The sequence below is a fragment of the Dermacentor albipictus genome, chromosome 7 (genome assembly GCF_038994185.2).
Source record: "Dermacentor albipictus isolate Rhodes 1998 colony chromosome 7, USDA_Dalb.pri_finalv2, whole genome shotgun sequence".
NCBI lineage: Eukaryota > Metazoa > Arthropoda > Arachnida > Ixodida > Ixodidae > Dermacentor > Dermacentor albipictus.
Window position 1 is genome coordinate 119,486,015 of NC_091827.1, and position 19,056 is coordinate 119,505,070.

General features: G+C 49.3%; 1 protein-coding gene across 1 annotated transcript in view; it reads right to left on the reverse strand.

Moving 5' to 3' along the window:
* The window catches only part of LOC135909559 (epoxide hydrolase 4-like), a 199,478-nt gene that overhangs the window by 121,418 nt on the left and 59,004 nt on the right, over nucleotides 1-19,056 (reverse strand). The window contains exon 3 of the mRNA XM_070522631.1: nucleotides 2,761-2,897. Within this exon, the coding sequence (XP_070378732.1) occupies nucleotides 2,761-2,897 (137 nt within the window). The remainder of the gene's footprint in view (nucleotides 1-2,760; nucleotides 2,898-19,056) is intronic.

A 19,056-nucleotide genomic window follows, 5' to 3' on the forward strand; every position in this document is an offset into this window, starting at 1 on the left:
GTATAGGGAAGGTACACAGAAGGACATTATCGAACACCTCATCCGATCTTAGGAAGCAAGACGCCAGCTGTTAGTAGGCCAATGGCAAGCCATAGCAGAAGCCGCATGCACGTGTCGGCACACATTATTCCTTGCACGTTACCACACAAAACACAATACTCCTTCGCTCATCAGCCATATATTGCCATTGCACTAATGAAATCCAGAAATCATCGCCTTGTTCATTCCAAAATAAGATTGTCATTGTCATAACGCTATTTTTCCTCCACTTTTGGACGAAAGCCTGTCCAGTGGTGCCCACTTACCTCAACCTTTAGCCGGCAGTCTGTGCTCCTTCCCGGGCCAATTTCTTAACCCCATCCCACTAACTAATTCTCTGTTCTCCTCAGCTGCTTCTCGGAGAGAGTGCGCACTGACTGCAGACAGCTAAATGGCTGCACGCTATAAAATGGCAGGCATCTGCTCTTTCACACTTTTCTCCGCAACTCCTACCGTAACTTTTGCTATTCCTACCACCGTATTGAGGAATGTTCCTCTACTCAGCATCTCACCTCGACTCGACGGTGATGATGATGGTGACTTCTTGGCATCTCCTTAGAAATGGGGCAGTGACAAATAGTCGCTTAGCGTGCTTGAGTTAATCACGTATGCTACAGGTGCTTTTAGTTCTAGCGTTTTTGTATACATGTCCTTAATCATGTTTCTCTTCCTCAAAACTTCTCCATCCAGCTGGCATCACTACCTATGCTTGCAACGTATCCGGACGTATCAATTTGGTCCCTGCTTTTTTTACAGCATTATTCTAAACATCTCTTGCTTTTCTCGAGTGCCAATCGGTTGTTGCTCCCGTCCACTTTAAATGCAAGAGCTTCTGGAAGGGGTACGTTATCTACGGGTCTCACTGGGTGAATCTCCTCGAATTCTATCAGGATGAGTCGAGTAGTAGTCTCCGTATTTTTGCTTGCACGCTTCAGCAAAAATACGGAGACTTTGCCTCGGGAGACGGTTAGGTACTGCGTAGACGACGACGACGACAACAACAACAACAACAACAGAAAACATCGTTACAGCACCTATGCAAAAGCATTATTGTCAGCCTTGAATTCATGAACGACATCCGGGCCACATAAAAGTACAGTGTCTACTCAGGCAAACAGAATTTGGGTCTCGTTCTGGCTGTAGGAAGAATTTGCCTGAGGAGACGGTTAGGTACCGCGTAGACCAGCGGCAAAGAAATTGAGCTTCACCGAGTCTGAACAACTGTTCTACAAGATGGCCCTATACTATCACCTGTAGTTTGCGCATTCTGGAGTACATTGCTATTTGACCCCCGAGATTGTTCTGCAATGTTGCGGAAGCACCACAAAACGTAGCTAGCACTGTGGTAGACGAGACTCGCAAAGCGATCTCGGCGCTGTAGTGGCCGCATGGTGGACATTCGAAACACTCATGCAACTAGCTTCCAGAAGGTGCGTGCTACAACGCACTCCTTTACTACATGCGTGTTGGTCTCTGTTTGTGCACAATGTATGCATTTACCATTCGCCACTATATACCAGTGTTCAAGCCTGTCTCTTGTAGGTAGAATACCTACTGATATTGCCAATGAAAATCCTTCACTTCAAAGGACGAATGAGAGGAAAGTACGGCTGTCCATGCTTGTGTAGTAGCTGTCCCTGTAGGTACAGCTGTCTCACACAACCTTCCACAAAACCTGGAAACTGGTGTCCCGCGCTCTTCGTATTTCTTAGTTGTACAAGCTGGCTTTGCAAGCGCGCTGCCAGCGCGTAGTGCGGTGCTGGCGTTACCACTTTCGGAAGCGAGTTCCCTGTACTCTGCGGCATAAGCGTTCGGCGGTGATGGCCCAGCCAAAAAAAGGAGCAGTGGCCTACGTGGGTTCTCATCATATTCGATCCGGTAAATTGTTGTTTTAGGTATCCGGTTCGAATCTCAAATATCAAGGCATTGCTTTTCGGGGTGTACAGATTTTTCCTTCTGATGTCTTTCTTCTCATTCTTCTAAATCTCCATGGTCTTTTTGTTTCCATTCTTTGCATCCAAATTACTATCGCAGCTGCTCTCAGTCTCTTTCTGTTGGCTCCCGGTTGTCTATTTAAAGTTTCATTTACTCTGTACTTGGTAGCCAACTTTGTTTACCTCTCTCTCCCTTTTGTGTACATGCGTCTCAAGTTCAGATACATGTGCACTTTACCTGCCCATTTACATTCATCCACGTTTCTGAGTCTTTCTTCAACACTAATTTTTCTCAGTGCTTATTTGAATTCGAAAAGGCCCAACTCGGGTCACGCTGCACTGCTCATGTGTGGTTTTACCGTGGGCTTCCAAAGCAAACTGGCCTACCAATTCTTAGTTAGCTCCCCCCTCCCCCCCCCCCCCCCCGCATCAGAGAGGATATCCTATTTTACGCACAAATTGACATCTGCAAACACTAGGGCTGGCACCATTCTCCTTACCAAATTCCACGCACCAACTTATCGTGGTGCTAAAATTCTCAAATTTTCATAGTTTCTCCTCCATTCCGCCGTCGTGTTAATGTGCAGAAGAGCTGCCTCTCGGGAAAACTTTTCACGGCGCTTCATTGAAAATCCACAGGAATTCTTGTGAAGCGCTGTGTCTTGTTCACTCGATGGGTGGCACGGTGCTCAACATGGTAGAGTGGAACTAATGTTTCAAGTTAAAGGTTGGTTGTGAATACGGGGGTTAGGTTATTATCAAAGAAATATGCCGTGCCGTTTCTTACCAGAAGTGAGTGCTCAGCTGTGGTATCTGCCTGTTCCAGATGAACCAAAAATCTGGGAATCCATGCAACAACAGCAACATGGTGCGGTTTCCATCGACGTCATCGCATCCCTTGGTCATGTAATGAACGGTGATATTCTGTACAAACATGACAGACAGGGAAACCCAGTGTTACCATATGGTGTTACTACGGCTTATGGCTTGAATGTCGAATCATTGTTGATTTTAAAATAGGTATTAGCTCAGTTACTTCAATACGTTTTAACACACTTTTGCAAACCTGCATGCGCCTGAACATGTAGTATATATCAATTGCTTTACTTAACTATTACAAACATCTAAAAATAGAGTGGTTTAACTTAGACGAACGACACAAACATCATGTTTGTTGTCGGCTTGAGTTAATTAAACTACTTTTGTGGGTGCTTTTAGTTAGCTATTTAGTTACGTTTGAGAATGTCAAATTTGAATTACTCGTTTATAGTATGAGTAATTGGTGAAACATTCAATATTGTGATGTGGAACACCAAATAAAGTTGTCATGAAGTGACCTTTTGCGTGTTTCTTATTCTGAGCTGTCAAAAAAGCCCACGAAATATGAGAAAATATTGTCACTACGCGCTTACACGTCTCGATAGCAGCCCTCTGAAACTGGTTTCGAAAGAAGGAAGCCGCTATGCCAATATGAAAAGAGAGACACCGGCCAAGGCATCCTGTGTCCCTCCCCACCATCGACGTAAGAATCATAATCCGCCACGGTCCTAAATGATCAGCGACGAAGGCCGCCCCCCCAACAGCGGTACGAGGATAAGAACGCAGTGGCTTTCTGCAGGCATTCTCGTCGGCTACTTTTGAAACACAATTAGGAGGACTGCGTACGGGCAAACAGTCACTTAATTTTTTTCACTAATTTCGCGTGCTTCATTTGGAGCTCAGAAAAAAACTGCGCAAGAGGCAACTTAATGAAAATACGTTTTTTTAGAGGTTTGCAAGCACTATCTAAAACTTTTCATAGATGACATACATCGCACAACACATTCAAAGTTTTCCATAAATGAGCATTTTTGGCTGATAATCACAGTTTAAAAGAAGTATGAGTAGCTCCAGACGACAACAGACAATATGCTCTTTGTCTCATACGTTTAATATGTACCACTTTGATTTTAAAGTTTGGTTCGAGTTACATAAAAACACGTTTGGTAACCGAATAGTTCACAACCTTTTTTATTTATTGTCTCACACACAGGCGACTTACACAAAATTTTCGCCAGGCTCTAGCGACACATGAACAGCTATAGTAAAGCAGTTACAACCAAATTAGGACTAAGCTTCAAGAAAGACACTTCCTCACCATAGCAGCAATTGGCCTCCGTGGTGCAGTATTCGGCCACTACATCCTTCATGATTCCTACAGTTAACCCGTGGCCCTCAGTCCCCAGCAACTGCAGAGCACCTGACCAAGGCGGCGATCAGACCTGCAACGCAGGCCGCCAATGGAAACTGACCCTGGCTACCTTTAACACCCGAACTCTGGCGAGTGGGCTAGATTAGCAGGACTCTTTGAAGGACTGTAATACATTGTTTGGAATATCATCGCCCTTGGTGAGATTAGAATAACTGGAGAGGCTTATACACTGCTGACCATGTCTCCTGCTGTAGCGGTCTCCTAGATAAGAAGCAATGCGAGGTAGGGTTCCTAATACATATAGACACAGCGGTCAACATTGACGAATTCTACAGCATTAGTGAGAGGGCAGCAGTAGCCATAATCAAACATAATAAGAGGTATAGAGTAAAGGTAGCAAAAGCCTACGCTTCAACATCCATTCACGACGATGAGGAAGTGGATCAGCTTTATGAAGGTATTGAATTAGCATTGAGGGAAGTGCAAACGGTATACAGTAGTAATGGGCGACTCCAATGCAAAAGTAGGAAAAAAGCAGGCGGGTCAACAGGCAGTTAGCTACTACGGCCTCGATGCTAGGAACGCTGGAGGAGAGGTGCTCGTAGATTTCGTAAAATGGACTAAGCTGCTAATGATGAGCACCTTCTTCGGGAAGCGTAGCAATGGAAAGTGCACCTAGAAAAGTCATAAAGGTAAAACAAGAAGTGAAATTACTTTCATATTTTCTGCCGATCCCAGCAGAGTGCAGGACGTAGAAGTGTTAGGTAGGGTAAATTTTTGTGTTCATAGGTTAGTGAGGGCTAGCATTTACTTCAATTTGAAGAGAAAAAGAGTAAAATTGGTCAAGAAGAAACAGGCCAACCTAGAGGCAGTATGGGTAGAAGCAGACAAATTCAGGCTGGTACTTAGAAACAAATATGCAGCCTCAGAACAGAGATGAAGATGACATAGAGGTAATGAATGAAACCGTAACTAGGCTAGCTTTAGAGGCAGCAATGGAAGTGGGAGGCAAAGCACCAAGGCAACCAATAGGCGAGCTCTCCCAAGTGACAAAGGACCTAATAAAGAAACGACAAAAAATGCAAGTGACCAACTCAAGACATCAGATAGAATTCGCGGAACTGTCAAAAATGGTCAACAAGGCAAAAAGACGAAATAGTCAAAAAATTACGTAAGATAGAATGAGGAAGCCGTAAAAATGAACGCAGCCTAAAATCAGTCAGAAGAAAACTTGCCATAGGACAAACCAAGATGTGTGCATTGAAAGATAAGCAGGGCAGTATCATCGGCAATATCTAAGGCGTAGTAAAAGCAGTGGCAGAATTATATACTGACCTCTACAGTACCTAGAGGAGCCATGATACGTGCATTCGAAGCAGTAATGAACAGGTTTGAGAGACACTAGCGATGAGTTCAGAAGGGCCTTGCAAGACATGAAACGGAGAAACGTGGCAGGAGAAGATGCAACAACCATCAATTTATTCAAAGATGAAAAAGGCATAATGATTTAAAAACTGGCGGCTCTCTATACGAAGTCTCTAAGGACTTCAAGGGTCCCAGAAAGCTGGAAGAATGCACACCTAAGACTAATCCACAGAAAGGGAGACGTCAAAGAACTGAAAAATGATAGGCCCTTCAGCTTACTCCAAGTATTATATAAAACAGTCACCAAGAAAATTGGCAATAGAATACGGACAACATTGGCATTTAGTCAACCAAGAGAACAGGCTGGCTTCAGGAAGAAATATTCTACAATGAATCCCATCTATTCCAATGATCAGGAAACGGAGAAATCCGCAGATTAAAATGAGCCTCTCTATATGGTTTTCATAGATTATGAAAAGGCATTTGATTCAGTAGAGATACCAGCAGTCATCGAGGCATTACGTAATCAAGGAGGACAGAAAGCTTACGTAAATATCTTAGAAAATATCTAGAGATCCTACAGCTACCTTAATTATCCACAAGAAAACTAGGAAGATACCTGTAAAGAAGGGGGTCAGAAAAGGAGACAGAATCTCTCCAATGCTATTCACTGCGTGTTTGGAAGAAGTATTCAAGCTGCTAAACTGGGAAGGCTTAGGAGTAAGGATCGATGGCGAATATCTCGGCAACCTTCGGTTTGCCGATGACCTTGTTCTATTCTGCATATACTAAAGACGAGTTACAACAAATGATTGAGGACCCGAACAGAGGGAGTGTAATAGTTGGTCTGAAGAATAATATGCAGAAGACAAAGATTAGTATGAATACCCGGGCAAGGGAACAAGAGCTCAAGATCGGCAGCGAGCCTCTTGAGTCTGTGAAGGACTGTGTTTATCTGGCTTAGATAATCACAGGGAACCCTTATCACGAGAAGGAAAGTCACAGAAGAATAAAAATGGGCTGGAGCGCATACGGCATTAATTGTGAGCTCCTGACTGGAAGCTTACCATTGTCATTGAAAAGAAAGCTGTACAATCAGTGCATTTTAACGGGGCTGACATATGGGGCAGAAACTTGGAGGCTGACAAAGAAGCTTGAGAACAAGTTAAAGACCACGCAAAGAGCGATGGAACGAATAACGCTTGGCATAACGTTAAGAGACAGGAAGGGAGCGATTTGGATCAGAGAGCAAACGGGTATAGCCGAGATTCTAATTGACATAAAGAGAAAAAAATGAAGCTGGGCAAGTTATGTAATGCGCAAGTTAGATAACCGGTGGGTGATTAGGGTCACAGAATGAGTGCCAAGAGAGAGGAAGCGACAAGGGCAGAAGACTAGGTCGGGCGATGTAATTAGGACATTCGGGGGTGCTAGTTCGAATCGATTGGCGCAGGACAGGGGTAATGGGAGATCGCAAGGAAAGGCGTTCGTCCTGCAGTGGACATAAAATAGGCATATGATGGTGACAATGTTGATGATGAACAGCTTTGTAGACATGCACTTGTTCTTTTTGCGATAGCAGTTATATGAACACTCCAGGCCCATTCCCGCTGTCGGCGTCGTCATCGGCGTCGCCATGATGTTCCGTATAAAGTACGAGTGCAATAAAATCCTGACTGCTCGCCGTATCCTGTGGGTGCGAGTGAAAGCCTGCGAGGATGAGCCCAGGATGGTGGCTCGTTCTCGCACACGCAAGGGAGGAAGGCCGGGAAGAAGCGCGCCATGTTCCATCGCACACAAGGCACCGAAGGCCTTTCTACTCTGGCGGCGGATAAGTATGGCGTGGCTTAGCGCGGACGCATGGGTACTATCTTGAAAGCCATCTGCGATTAGTACAAAGTGTTGGTATGCCGAAGGCCGATAGCTTCGTAAACTTATTCTCGCCGCTTAGTTCGCGTTGAGGCGAGAGGCAGTACGAAGGTCCATTCACTCTCTGCTGTTGCCGCTCTTCCTCATGTCAGAGCTTTGACAGCGAATGTACGCGGTAATCGAGTTAGATGTTTTCATGTTCGCCTGTGGTTGAGTGAGACTGTGCTTAATAATTTAGGTATTGAGGCAATTTTCAAGAGTTTATGCGGCCGAAAAGCTACTCTGCTTACTCCGTAAAGCTGTCTAATAATTTGCTATGGGAACTTATGCTTTGGCTTTACCGAAACTGTGACTTCCTTCTTATGCATGTTTGTGGGAAGTGATGTCCATATCTTCTGGCAATTTTCCCTGCATGTCGAAATGAGCAAGTCAGGGGAGCAGCGGTTTCGCGTAAAATGCTATGCGAAACTTGGAAAATTTTTTACGGATGAATAAGCGGTGGAAAACACTGCAATGCGCAAGTGGTACACTCTTTTGAAGACGATGACTGTTCATGAGCGCCATCGACATCAGCATCTGATTCTACTGGGGAGAAAGTGAATGAAGTGATTCGTCCGCACCGTTGTCTAACAGATCAAAAAGTAGGTGAAAAAGTTAGCATCTCAAAAATTGAGATTCTCACCGACATGTACGAAAAGCGCTACTTGGCGGCAAAATATCTTTCGCGGCTATTGTCAGATAAACACATTAGGAAATATGGCATAGATTGAGTGGTGTTGCTCTCAGGCTGGCTAGATCGTACAACGGAAGCGTGAAAAACATTATCACTTTGGACGGGAAAGAAGTTTATGATTATGATGTGGAAGCCAACCATTAGTCGTCGTAGTCGACGGGGCAATTTTACGGTGACCCAAGAAGGTACGATAAGTTGGGTCCAATGATATTTTTTTTTCTCGAGAGGTATCATTCACCATGAACTTCTTCCAGAAGTGCCTTTGGCCAATAAAAAATGTTACCTCGAAGTTTTAAAATGTCTTCTAGAAGCGTTTCCGAGAGAAAGACCAAATACTTGGGAGGAACAGCTCTGGATGTTCTTCTATCGTGATACTGCATGCACTGACAGATCACTACTAATTAGAGAGGTTTTAGCCAAGAACTAGACGCTACGTGTTCTTTAACCTCTGCATTCAGCTGCCTTAGCTCCAGCAGGCTTTTTAAGTGCTTTAGCAGTCTTTGGGAACTTGGCCCGGTTGCTAGGTCGTCCATGTTCAAAGGGATAGAGCACCGGGTTGCTGTGCTCGGGCAACCGGATTCAAAACCAGCCGCCCGACCAACTGGGGTCACTGGTTATGTAACACTGGCTATGCCATGGTACGACAACAATTAACGCCAAGAAGGTGGTTGAGGAAACTGCAGAATACGTTCAAACTGCCGCCCGCAATCAGTCGTAACAATGTTTGGGGATTCGAAGGGGTAAACCCATGCTGAATCGAAGGGTTTGGCGACCGTTTCAGCAGCAGTAATGCCCGGACTGGGCACGGCTTTGGGTCAACGCGTGAAGCGCCCAATAATTCTGACAAATGTACCGGCAGTCATGAAAGGAAGGAAAGCGGTCTAACCAAATCAAGATGGACGTGGCCAAAGCGACAGTAAGGTGGGGAGAAAAAGTGCGTGAAACTCTTCGTGTAGAGGGTCACTTTGGCGGCCTGGCAAGCGGTTCACGAGCGGGCCCACTGGTGTTAATCTTCGGCCAGGAATACCGCTGGGTAACAAGGCCCTGCGTATTTCGGATGCTGGGATGGCAGCAGTCTTGCAGTGACTACAAAACTGCACATTCAAAGGCAGCCGTAATGAACTGGCGAGGTGCAGCCACTGACATAGCACCAAAGTAAGCCAGGTACACACGTGTGAAGGACGAGCTGCAACGAGAGGGAACGGTTGTGCTCACGCCGAGCTTACAACTCAGTCTCCCATCTGCGCCCAAGCTAGACATTCCCAGTCAACAGAAGATGCAGAAGTGCTGAGGGAGGCCATGCGTGAAAGTGCGTCAGGTGCCTCGTGTCGGTGCCTTACATGTGTCAGATATGCGTGGTGAACTTTGATACATTTGACACAGTCCACGTGGGACGTACTTAGAAGAGTTCATGCGAATGACGCACACAAGAAGCTTCTTATCAATTAGAACATAAAATGGGGGGCCCTCCAGGAAGTGCCGGAAGTGCTCAGTGGTGGAACCGATGGCGAGCAACAAGGCCAAAAACGCTGCAGTGAGTCTCGCCAGGTTGGAGCTTCCAAGAGAAGAAGCCCCATGGGTGCCACTCGGACTCGATTTGCTGCTGGAAAACAGCGCCGATGGCCACGCTGGAGGCAACCACCATGGCTCTGCGTAGAGCAGCCTCGGTATTCTAGCTTTCTAAACTTCCTCAACGGCCGCTTTACTTTTATGTAAGTACTTTGAACATTCTACATACATCAATAAATGCCTGAGCGCATCTTCTGCTATGAAATAAGCACCCGCGAAAAAAATAGCTGCCCAGAGATGTAACTTGCCGCGGTCTTTCAGAAAAAAAATTCTGGGATTTCACGTGTCAGAACCACGCTAAGATTATGAAGCACGCTGTAATAGGAGACTCCGGAATAATTTTGAACACCTGGGTCGTTTGAGTGCAACTAAATCTAAATAAACTGGCGTTCTTGCATTGTGCCCACATCGAAATGCGGCTGCCGTGGGCGGGCGGTCTCAGTCCAGATTTTTTTCTGAGCTGTTCGTCTGAACACTTCGATAGGTACCGCTTTTTAGTGTTTGCCTGACACCACGCATTCGCAACGAAGCGCCAGGGGTGCCACCTGTAAACAGAGGCAAACAGCTGGGCTGTTAAACCCCACTTACCCGTAAGTAAGCGTGAACTCTCAGTTGCGCATAGCGCCAGGCTGTTAACCGAAACCTGGCGCCGTTCCCTTTCTGGTAAACCACGAGAACTATCTTATCAGGAGACCAAACAATGAAATCGCTATTGCAAGGGCTGCTTCCATAATTATGACGTTATTTAATCTCAAAGAAAAGGAAACTGAGCAGCGTCTTGCGCTTCAGATTGCTCGGCAAAACGATACTATTTCTGAGTGAGATTTAGGTAGGCTAAATGTAACGCAAATCACAAAACTACATGTCTTCGGTGCGGCTTTTAGTATAGGATTAAGGCGAACGTTAAGTGTTAGGACCTGCAACTGCATTGTAGTCACGTAATTGTCCTAGCAAGCAGTCATTTAGAATGTGCCAGTAAGCCCACCACTTCACGTTGCTCGTGGTTTTGAAGCACGAGATATGAGACTAGATAGTTTGGTTCTTATAGTGCAACTACTTGCAAGAGGTAAAAATATTGTAATCGCTGGTTTTGACATTTTTGTCATGGTGCAATAAAGGGAAATAAATGCAGTTATCTATACCAATCAGAAAAAGAAAGAAAACATATTTATGCAAAAGCATCATACAAGCACGATCATTTGTTTACTATCCACAATAAGTGACATAAACAAAACAGAAAGGGGCGCCTCGTGACAAATTCTCCGCCATTCACATTGCAAGAAGTTTGTTAAAGACATGGCACTCATATAGGAAACATAAAGAAAGAATATCAAAACACGGACGCTACGCATTCGTGCACAGGAAACACCAGAAAACAAAGGCAATATATACACAAAGTATAATCGGTTCTTTCTACACACAAGAAAGCGTAAAACATAAACATTTCATAGCACATGGCAAATCAACTCTTAAAGGAACATAAGTAGCCGTAGTGCCAATACCGCATTTTCTCACTCCGACAATTTTTAAAAATTCAAAAGAATCAGCACTCGTCAAGCGTTCCCGGCAATTCACGTGGTCATTTGTATAGGGGTAGAACTGTGGTTGAGCAGGTCCGAGGATTGGATGTCGTCGAACACGCCGATGACCTTCAAAAATTCTTATGACGGCGTAAGGCATCAGGGTCGGCTTTTCACGCTCCAGGGACACGGCGTCGCAGACCATATAGAAATTGTAGGCAGTGATGATGTCCGAGGCGTCGAAGTGTTTCGCGCGCAAACGCGTATGTATTGAAATTTGAAACCCCCAATTTCCTGCCGCGGTATGGCCCACTTCCATTTCTCGCGCTGCTCCTTGTCACTCGGTAAATAAAACAACGACACCTTTTTGGTCGCTGCCTTGTAGACGGAACAGCATTGCAGCGCACAATACATGTTCGGAATTCTCGTCCCACCATGCCACTTCAGCTAAACAGTCCAGGACGCAAAAAATAGCGCCACACATGCTCAGAACACCCCTTATCATTCAGCTCGTCTCGCACCGCGCAAGCCTCTCGGTACGTTAACAATGTCCTCTGAGGCACTGTGGCGACGTGTCGGGGCAGCTTTGAGCAGCGCATGAACCTCTCTCATAGCGTGACGGCGGAGTTTCGTGACCAGAAAACATGGAAGGACTCGGGTTGTTCGAAGAAAGTCAAGCAGTGGGCGCACAATCTCGAGGCAGTGTGGAATAAAGCAGCATCAGAAATTCACTGTGCCTAGGAACTCATGCAGCCGGCATAGGATATAGCCGGTTTTGGTAAGTAGTGCACAGTCTCGACGTGGGAGGGCAGCGGATGAACTCCCAGCGCCGAAATTTGGTGACCCAGGAACTTGACCTCGAAAAACCCGAAGTCGAATTTCTGGCGGTTGACAATCAGGCGAAATTGTTGAATGGGAGGAAAGAGTTCCCGGAGGTGACGTTCATGATCGTGCGGGGGGGGACTCGCGAAGAGGAAGTCGAGGTAAGGCCGCACCTTTCCATGGAAATTATTTTTTTGGAAAGTTTGAAGTGCGGTGCATAGATGAGATGACATGCGAATGTACTCAAACAGGCCAAAGCGTGTAGTAAAGGCCGTCCTCGGGATATGCACAGGCTCTAGGAGGATTTGGAGATATGCCTTGACAAGGTGCACTTTGTGAACGATATTACGTCCTTCAAAGTGGCCCGTGAAATCTTGGAATAGCGGAAGAGAATAGCTATAGCGGACCGTGTGGGCATGGAGACCTAGGTAGTCGCCGCACGGAAGCCTTTCACCCGGTTGTTCCTGGGCTTTAGAGGGAGTGGGGAGGCCCAAGTGGTGGACAAAGGACGAATAAAACTCAAATGGAGCATGTTCTCGAATTCTCGTTTAGCAAGCGCTAGACGCTCACGAACATGCGGCGCGAACGAGCTGCGACGGATGGACAACGCTGGACAATGTGTTAGGTTACACTGTGCTTCGGTGGCTGAATTAAATTGCAGAGCCTCGTGACCTCAGGGAATCTTTGAGGATTCTAGTGTATAGGCAATCGCACGTGCTCGCATGGGTTCTAGAATGTTATAGCACCATTCGTGTCACCCATGCAATGTGATTAGACAAGGGTTCTTTCGCAATAGAATCGGCGACGGCATTCAGGAATGTTGCAATACAACAAGGTGCGTCTTGCGCCGGGATATGCATTTCCATTTTTGTTAGCAGGAAAATAGCTGTCATAGAAAATACAAACAATGCACACGTGTCACTTTTAGGGCAGAAATGATGGATTCAGTGCATTGACTGCGAATCAATACCATCTCTCACCGCAAACAAGTTCAATATACTTTTAAAAATTAATTCCTTGCATTTATCTACCATTTATATTATACAGGATGTCCCACTCAACTTGAGCCAAGGCTTTCATGATGAAAGGTGCTTCGGAAGCGAACTGAACCAAATGCATACTATTTGCAATAGCCTATAGTAACTCAGGCAATTTCTTGTTTTTTCTTTAACTCACTGAATAATTGGGTTAATTATCCCTTTTTTAATTATTGGCTAAGGACCACAAATATTATACGCAGGTTTGTAGTGGATTGTTTGTTTTCCCACGTAACCTTAGTCAATATCTTCAAAATGAAAAGGACATCCGAAGCCAACTGAACCAATCGCATACTATTCGAACTGGCCTATAGTAACTGAGGCAGTATTCTCTCTTCTCCGTAACTCACTCATTTATTATGTTTTTTATCCAACTTATTAATTATTGGCTGAGAATCCCCAAGTCTGATACGCAGACTTGTAGAACACCATCAGAAACAACCGAGCGAGTTGTTTCCTCTGGGACAAAGGCCTCGCCTGCTCCCCACAAAAATCAGAACTCTTCCTACTCAGAGCCCCTACAAACCGCAAATCCGACACTGCGCCATCCCCGGAAATCACTGTGCGAGCCGGAGGAGGCGCGATCCCGGTGGTGACCACCATCCGTGTACTAGGCCTCTTCATGCAAGCTCACGGGCGCAACGGCAACACAATTCACAAACTGGAAGCATGCGTTCAGCAAACGATGCGACTCATTTCAAGAATTGCCAACCGACACTCTGGCATGAAAGAAGCCAACCTCATAAGGTTGGTACAAGCCTTCGTTCTCAGCCGCATCACCTACATCACCCCGTACCTCTGCCTCAAAGCGGCTGAGAGAGAGAAAATAGAGGGGATTATCCGGAGAGCCTATAAACAGGCTCTTGGGCTACCTATAAGAACGGCCAACGCTAAATTGCTAGCCCTAGGTGTGCACAACACCCTCGATGAACTAGTAGAAGCGCACCTTATATCTCAATACGAAAGGCTAGCTCAGAGTGCCGCCGGGCGAAACATCCTCCAGAATCTCGGCATCAACTACGAGTCGATGCAAAGCATTAAAGTAGACATTTCTCACGATCAGAGGCGCCATCTCAAAATTAATCCACTCCCTAAAAACATGCACCCCGAATTCCACAAGGAAAGGAGGGCCGAGCGGTCCAAAGCCCTACATCAGAAATTCCACGCCTTCAAAGACGTAGTCTATGTCGACGCAGCAGAATACATAGAACGCAACTGTATGTCCCTTGCAGTGGTGGACTCCTCAGGTCAAATACGCGCTGGTGGTTCAATTCGCACCAGAAGCTCCGAAACAGCGGAAGAGGCGGCTATCGCTCTGGCAATAGCCTCCACACATTGTCATTACATTATTAGCGATTCCAGAGCAGCAGTACGCAATTTTGCGAAAGGTCGGGTCTCGGCTCCCGTAAAACACATAATAGACACAAACCAACACCCACGACCAATCCACATCATTTGGGCACCAGCACACTCCTCCCTACCCGGCAACGATGCCGCCCACACCACCGCTCGAGGACTCGCCAACCGAGCACCCGGACGGCTCACGCTAGGATCAGGGAGGGATCGCATGGTCAGTTACCAGGAAATAACTCAGCACTACAGGTTAGCCAGGACAGTGTACCCGTCAGCACACAAATCGCTTAACAAGCGACAAGAAGTAGCTTGGAGACGACTTCAGACGAACACCTACCCCAACCCCGTAGCCTATCACTACTACTACCCGGACCAATACCCTAATACATGTAAGCATTGTCAGCAAAAAGCGGATCTATTCCATATTATGTGGTCGTGCCCAGCCGAAAATCATACAAATCACGAAATAAGTAATACTGAGCAGTGGGAGGCCGTGTTGCTCAGCTCCGACCCTGACCTGCAGGCCAAGGTCATCGAGAGAGCTGAAGAAGCCGCCCGGGCCCAGGGGCTCGTGGCTGCCTAACAACAAGGTCATCCGTCAATACCTTGTTTTCAAATAAAGTCTTTACTCACTCACTCACTCCTCTGGGATATGTCTCACGTAGTCCTTTTTTCCGGGCTGCAAAGAAAGCCCGCAAAATATGAAAAAAAGAACTCAGTGCCCTTTCACTCTGTCAAGAAGAATGACCAGCGAAGCTGCGTATGTGGGCCCCTTAATGGCGAACTGCACTTCCGCCGCGGGTTGGCCCTGCATTGCACTACCTTCGGGATCTGCCCAAATTTGGGGAGTGCTTAACGCCTGCTTCAGCGCCGCCGTGGGGTCTGGCCAGTATTGCACTATCTTCGCGATCGGCCCACGTATCGGGTGTGCTTAACACCTGCTTCACCTCCGCCGCGGGTCGGCGCGGCATTGCACTATCTTCGGGATCTGCCCACTGATGGGGAGTGCTTAACGCCTGCTTCAGCGCCGCCGCCGGTCGGGCCTGTATTGCGCTATCTTCGCGATCGGCCCACGTATCGGGTGTGCTTAACACCTGCTTCACCTCCGCCGCGGGTCGGCGCGGCATTGCACTATCTTTGGGATCTGCCCACTGATGGGGAGTGCTTAACGCCTGCTTCAGCGCCGCCGCCGGTCGGGCCTGTATTGCGCTATCTTCGCGATCGGCCCACGTATGGGGTGTGCTTAACACCTGCTTCACCTCCGCCGCGGGTCGGCGCGGCATTGCACTATCTTCGGGATCTGCCCCAAATTTGGGGAGTGCTTAACGCCTGCTTCAGCGCCGCCGTGGGGTCTGGCCAGTATTGCACTATCTTCGCGATCGGCCCACGTATGGGGTGTGCTTAACACCTGCTTCACCTCCGCCGCGGGTCGGCGCGGCATTGCACTATCTTCGGGATCTGCCCACTGATGGGGAGTGCTTAACGCCTGCTTCAGCGCCGCCGCCGGTCGGGCCTGTATTGCGCTATCTTCGCGATCGGCCTACGTATCGGGTGTGCTTAACACCTGCTTCACCTCCGCCGCGGGTCAGCGCGGCATTGCACTATCTTCGGGATCTGCCCACTGATGGGGAGTGCTTAACGCCTGCTTCAGCGCCGCCGCCGGTCGGGCCTGTATTGCGCTATCTTCGCGATCGGCCCACGTATGGGGTGTGCTTAACACCTGCTTCACCTCCGCCGCGGGTCGGCGCGGCATTGCACTATCTTCGGGATCTGCCCCAAATTTGGGGAGTGCTTAACGCCTGCTTCAGCGCCGCCGTGGGGTCTGGCCAGTATTGCACTATCTTCGCGATCGGCCCACGTATCGGGTGTGCTTAACACCTGCTTCACCTCCGCCGCGGGTCGGCGCGGCATTGCACTATCTTCGGGATCTGCCCACTGATGGGGAGTGCTTAACGCCTGCTTCAGCGCCGCCGCCGGTCGGGCCTGTATTGCGCTATCTTCGCGATCGGCCTACGTATCGGGTGTGCTTAACACCTGCTTCACCTCCGCCGCGGGTCAGCGCGGCATTGCACTATCTTCGGGATCTGCCCACTGATGGGGAGTGCTTAACGCCTGCTTCAGCGCCGCCGCCGGTCGGGCCTGTATTGCGCTATCTTCGCGATCGGCCCACGTATGGGGTGTGCTTAACACCTGCTTCACCTCCGCCGCGGGTCGGCGCGGCATTGCACTATCTTCGGGATCTGCCCAAATTTGGGGAGTGCTTAACGCCTGCTTCAGCGCCGCCGTGGGGTCTGGCCAGTATTGCACTATCTTCGCGATCGGCCCACGTATCGGGTGTGCTTAACACCTGCTTCACCTCCGCCGCGGGTCGGCGCGGCATTGCACTATCTTCGGGATCTGCCCACTGATGGGGAGTGCTTAACGCCTGCTTCAGCGCCGCCGCCGGTCGGGCCAGTATTGCACTATCTTCGCGATCGGCCCACGTATGGGGTGTGCTTAACACCTGCTTCACCTCCGCCGCGGGTCGGCGCGGCATTGCACTATCTTCGGGATCTGCCCAAATTTGGGGAGTGCTTAACGCCTGCTTCAGCGCCGCCGTGGGGTCTGGCCAGTATTGCGCTATCTTCGCGATCGGCCCACGTATAGGGTGTGCTTAACACCTGCTTCACCTCCGCCGCGGGTCGGCGCGGCATTGCACTATCTTCGGGATCTGCCCACTGATGGGGAGTGCTTAACGCCTGCTTCAGCGCCGCCGCCGGTCGGGCCGGTATTGCAATATTTTCGGGATCGGCCCGCGTATCGGGTGTGCTTAACGCCTGCTTCACCTCCGCCGCGGATCGGCGCGGCATTGCACTATATTCGGAAGCGATCCACGTTTAGGGAGTGATTAACGCCTGCTTCAGCGCCGCCGCCGGTCGGGCCTGTATTGCGCTATCTTCGCGATCGGCCCACGTATCGGGTGTGCTTAACACCTGCTTCACCTCCGCCGCGGGTCGGCGCGGCATTGCACTATCTTTGGGATCTGCCCACTGATGGGGAGTGCTTAACGCCTGCTTCAGCGCCGCCGCCGGTCGGGCCTGTATTGCGCTATCTTCGCGATCGGCCCACGTATGGGGTGTGCTTAACACCTGCTTCACCTCCGCCGCGGGTCGGCGCGGCATTGCACTATCTTCGGGATCTGCCCACTGATGGGGAGTGCTTAACGCCTGCTTCAGCGCCGCCGCCGGTCGGGCCTGTATTGCGCTATCTTCGCGATCGGCCCACGTATCGGGTGTGCTTAACACCTGCTTCACCTCCGCCGCGGGTCGGCGCGGCATTGCACTATCTTTGGGATCTGCCCACTTATGGGGAGTGCTTAACGCCTGCTTCAGCGCCGCCGCCGGTCGGGCCTGTATTGCGCTATCTTCGCGATCGGCCCACGTATCGGGTGTGCTTAACACCTGCTTCACCTCCGCCGCGGGTCGGCGCGGCATTGCACTATCTTTGGGATCTGCCCACTTATGGGGAGTGCTTAACGCCTGCTTCAGCGCCGCCGCCGGTCGGGCCTGTATTGCGCTATCTTCGCGATCGGCCCACGTATCGGGTGTGCTTAACACCTGCTTCACCTCCGCCGCGGGTCGGCGCGGCATTGCACTATCTTTGGGATCTGCCCACTGATGGGGAGTGCTTAACGCCTGCTTCAGCGCCGCCGCCGGTCGGGCCTGTATTGCGCTATCTTCGCGATCGGCCCACGTATAGGGTGTGCTTAACACCTGCTTCACCTCCGCCGCGGGTCGGCGCGGCATTGCACTATCTTCGGGATCTGCCCACTGATGGGGAGTGCTTAACGCCTGCTTCAGCGCCGCCGCCGGTCGGGCCGGTATTGCAATATTTTCGGGATCGGCCCGCGTATCGGGTGTGCTTAACGCCTGCTTCACCTCCGCCGCGGATCGGCGCGGCATTGCACTATATTCGGAAGCGATCCACGTTTAGGGAGTGATTAACGCCTGCTTCAGCGCCGCCGCGGGTCGGGCCGGCATTCCACTATTTTCGGGATCGGTTCACGTATGGGGAGTGCTTAACGCCTGCTTCACCTCCGCCGCGGATCGGCGCGGCATTGCACTATATTCGGAAGCGATCCACGTTTAGGGAGTGATTAACGCCTGCTTCGCCTCCGCCACAGATCGGCGCGGCATTGCACTTACTTCGGGATCGGCCCACATATGGGTGTGCTGAACGCCTGCTTCACCTCCGCCGGGGGTCGGCCCGGCATTGCACTGTCTCTGGGATCGGCCCACGTATAGGAAGTTTTTGAAGCGAAAAGTTTCACTACGCTAGTCAACACCGCGCTTCGAGCGAGCCGGCGTATGTCTGAATTGGCTCCGTAAGGGCCCGTACATGGTCAGTCCGCCCGTCCGTTCCGCCCGCTTCCGCCCGCGTGCGTATGGCTCTCTACTGGTGAGCGAGGAGCGGACGCAAGTTTCCCGTCCGCACGCCTGCTCGTCTCTCATTGGCTGGTCCGAGGCGGATAGTTCGGCTGTCGTCACAGCAAACATGGCGCGTGCTCGAAGCGAAGCGAAGCGGGGACGCAAGGCCTAGGCTACAGCCGCGTCAGAAACAGTCTATTTTTTTCTCGTGTTTGTGA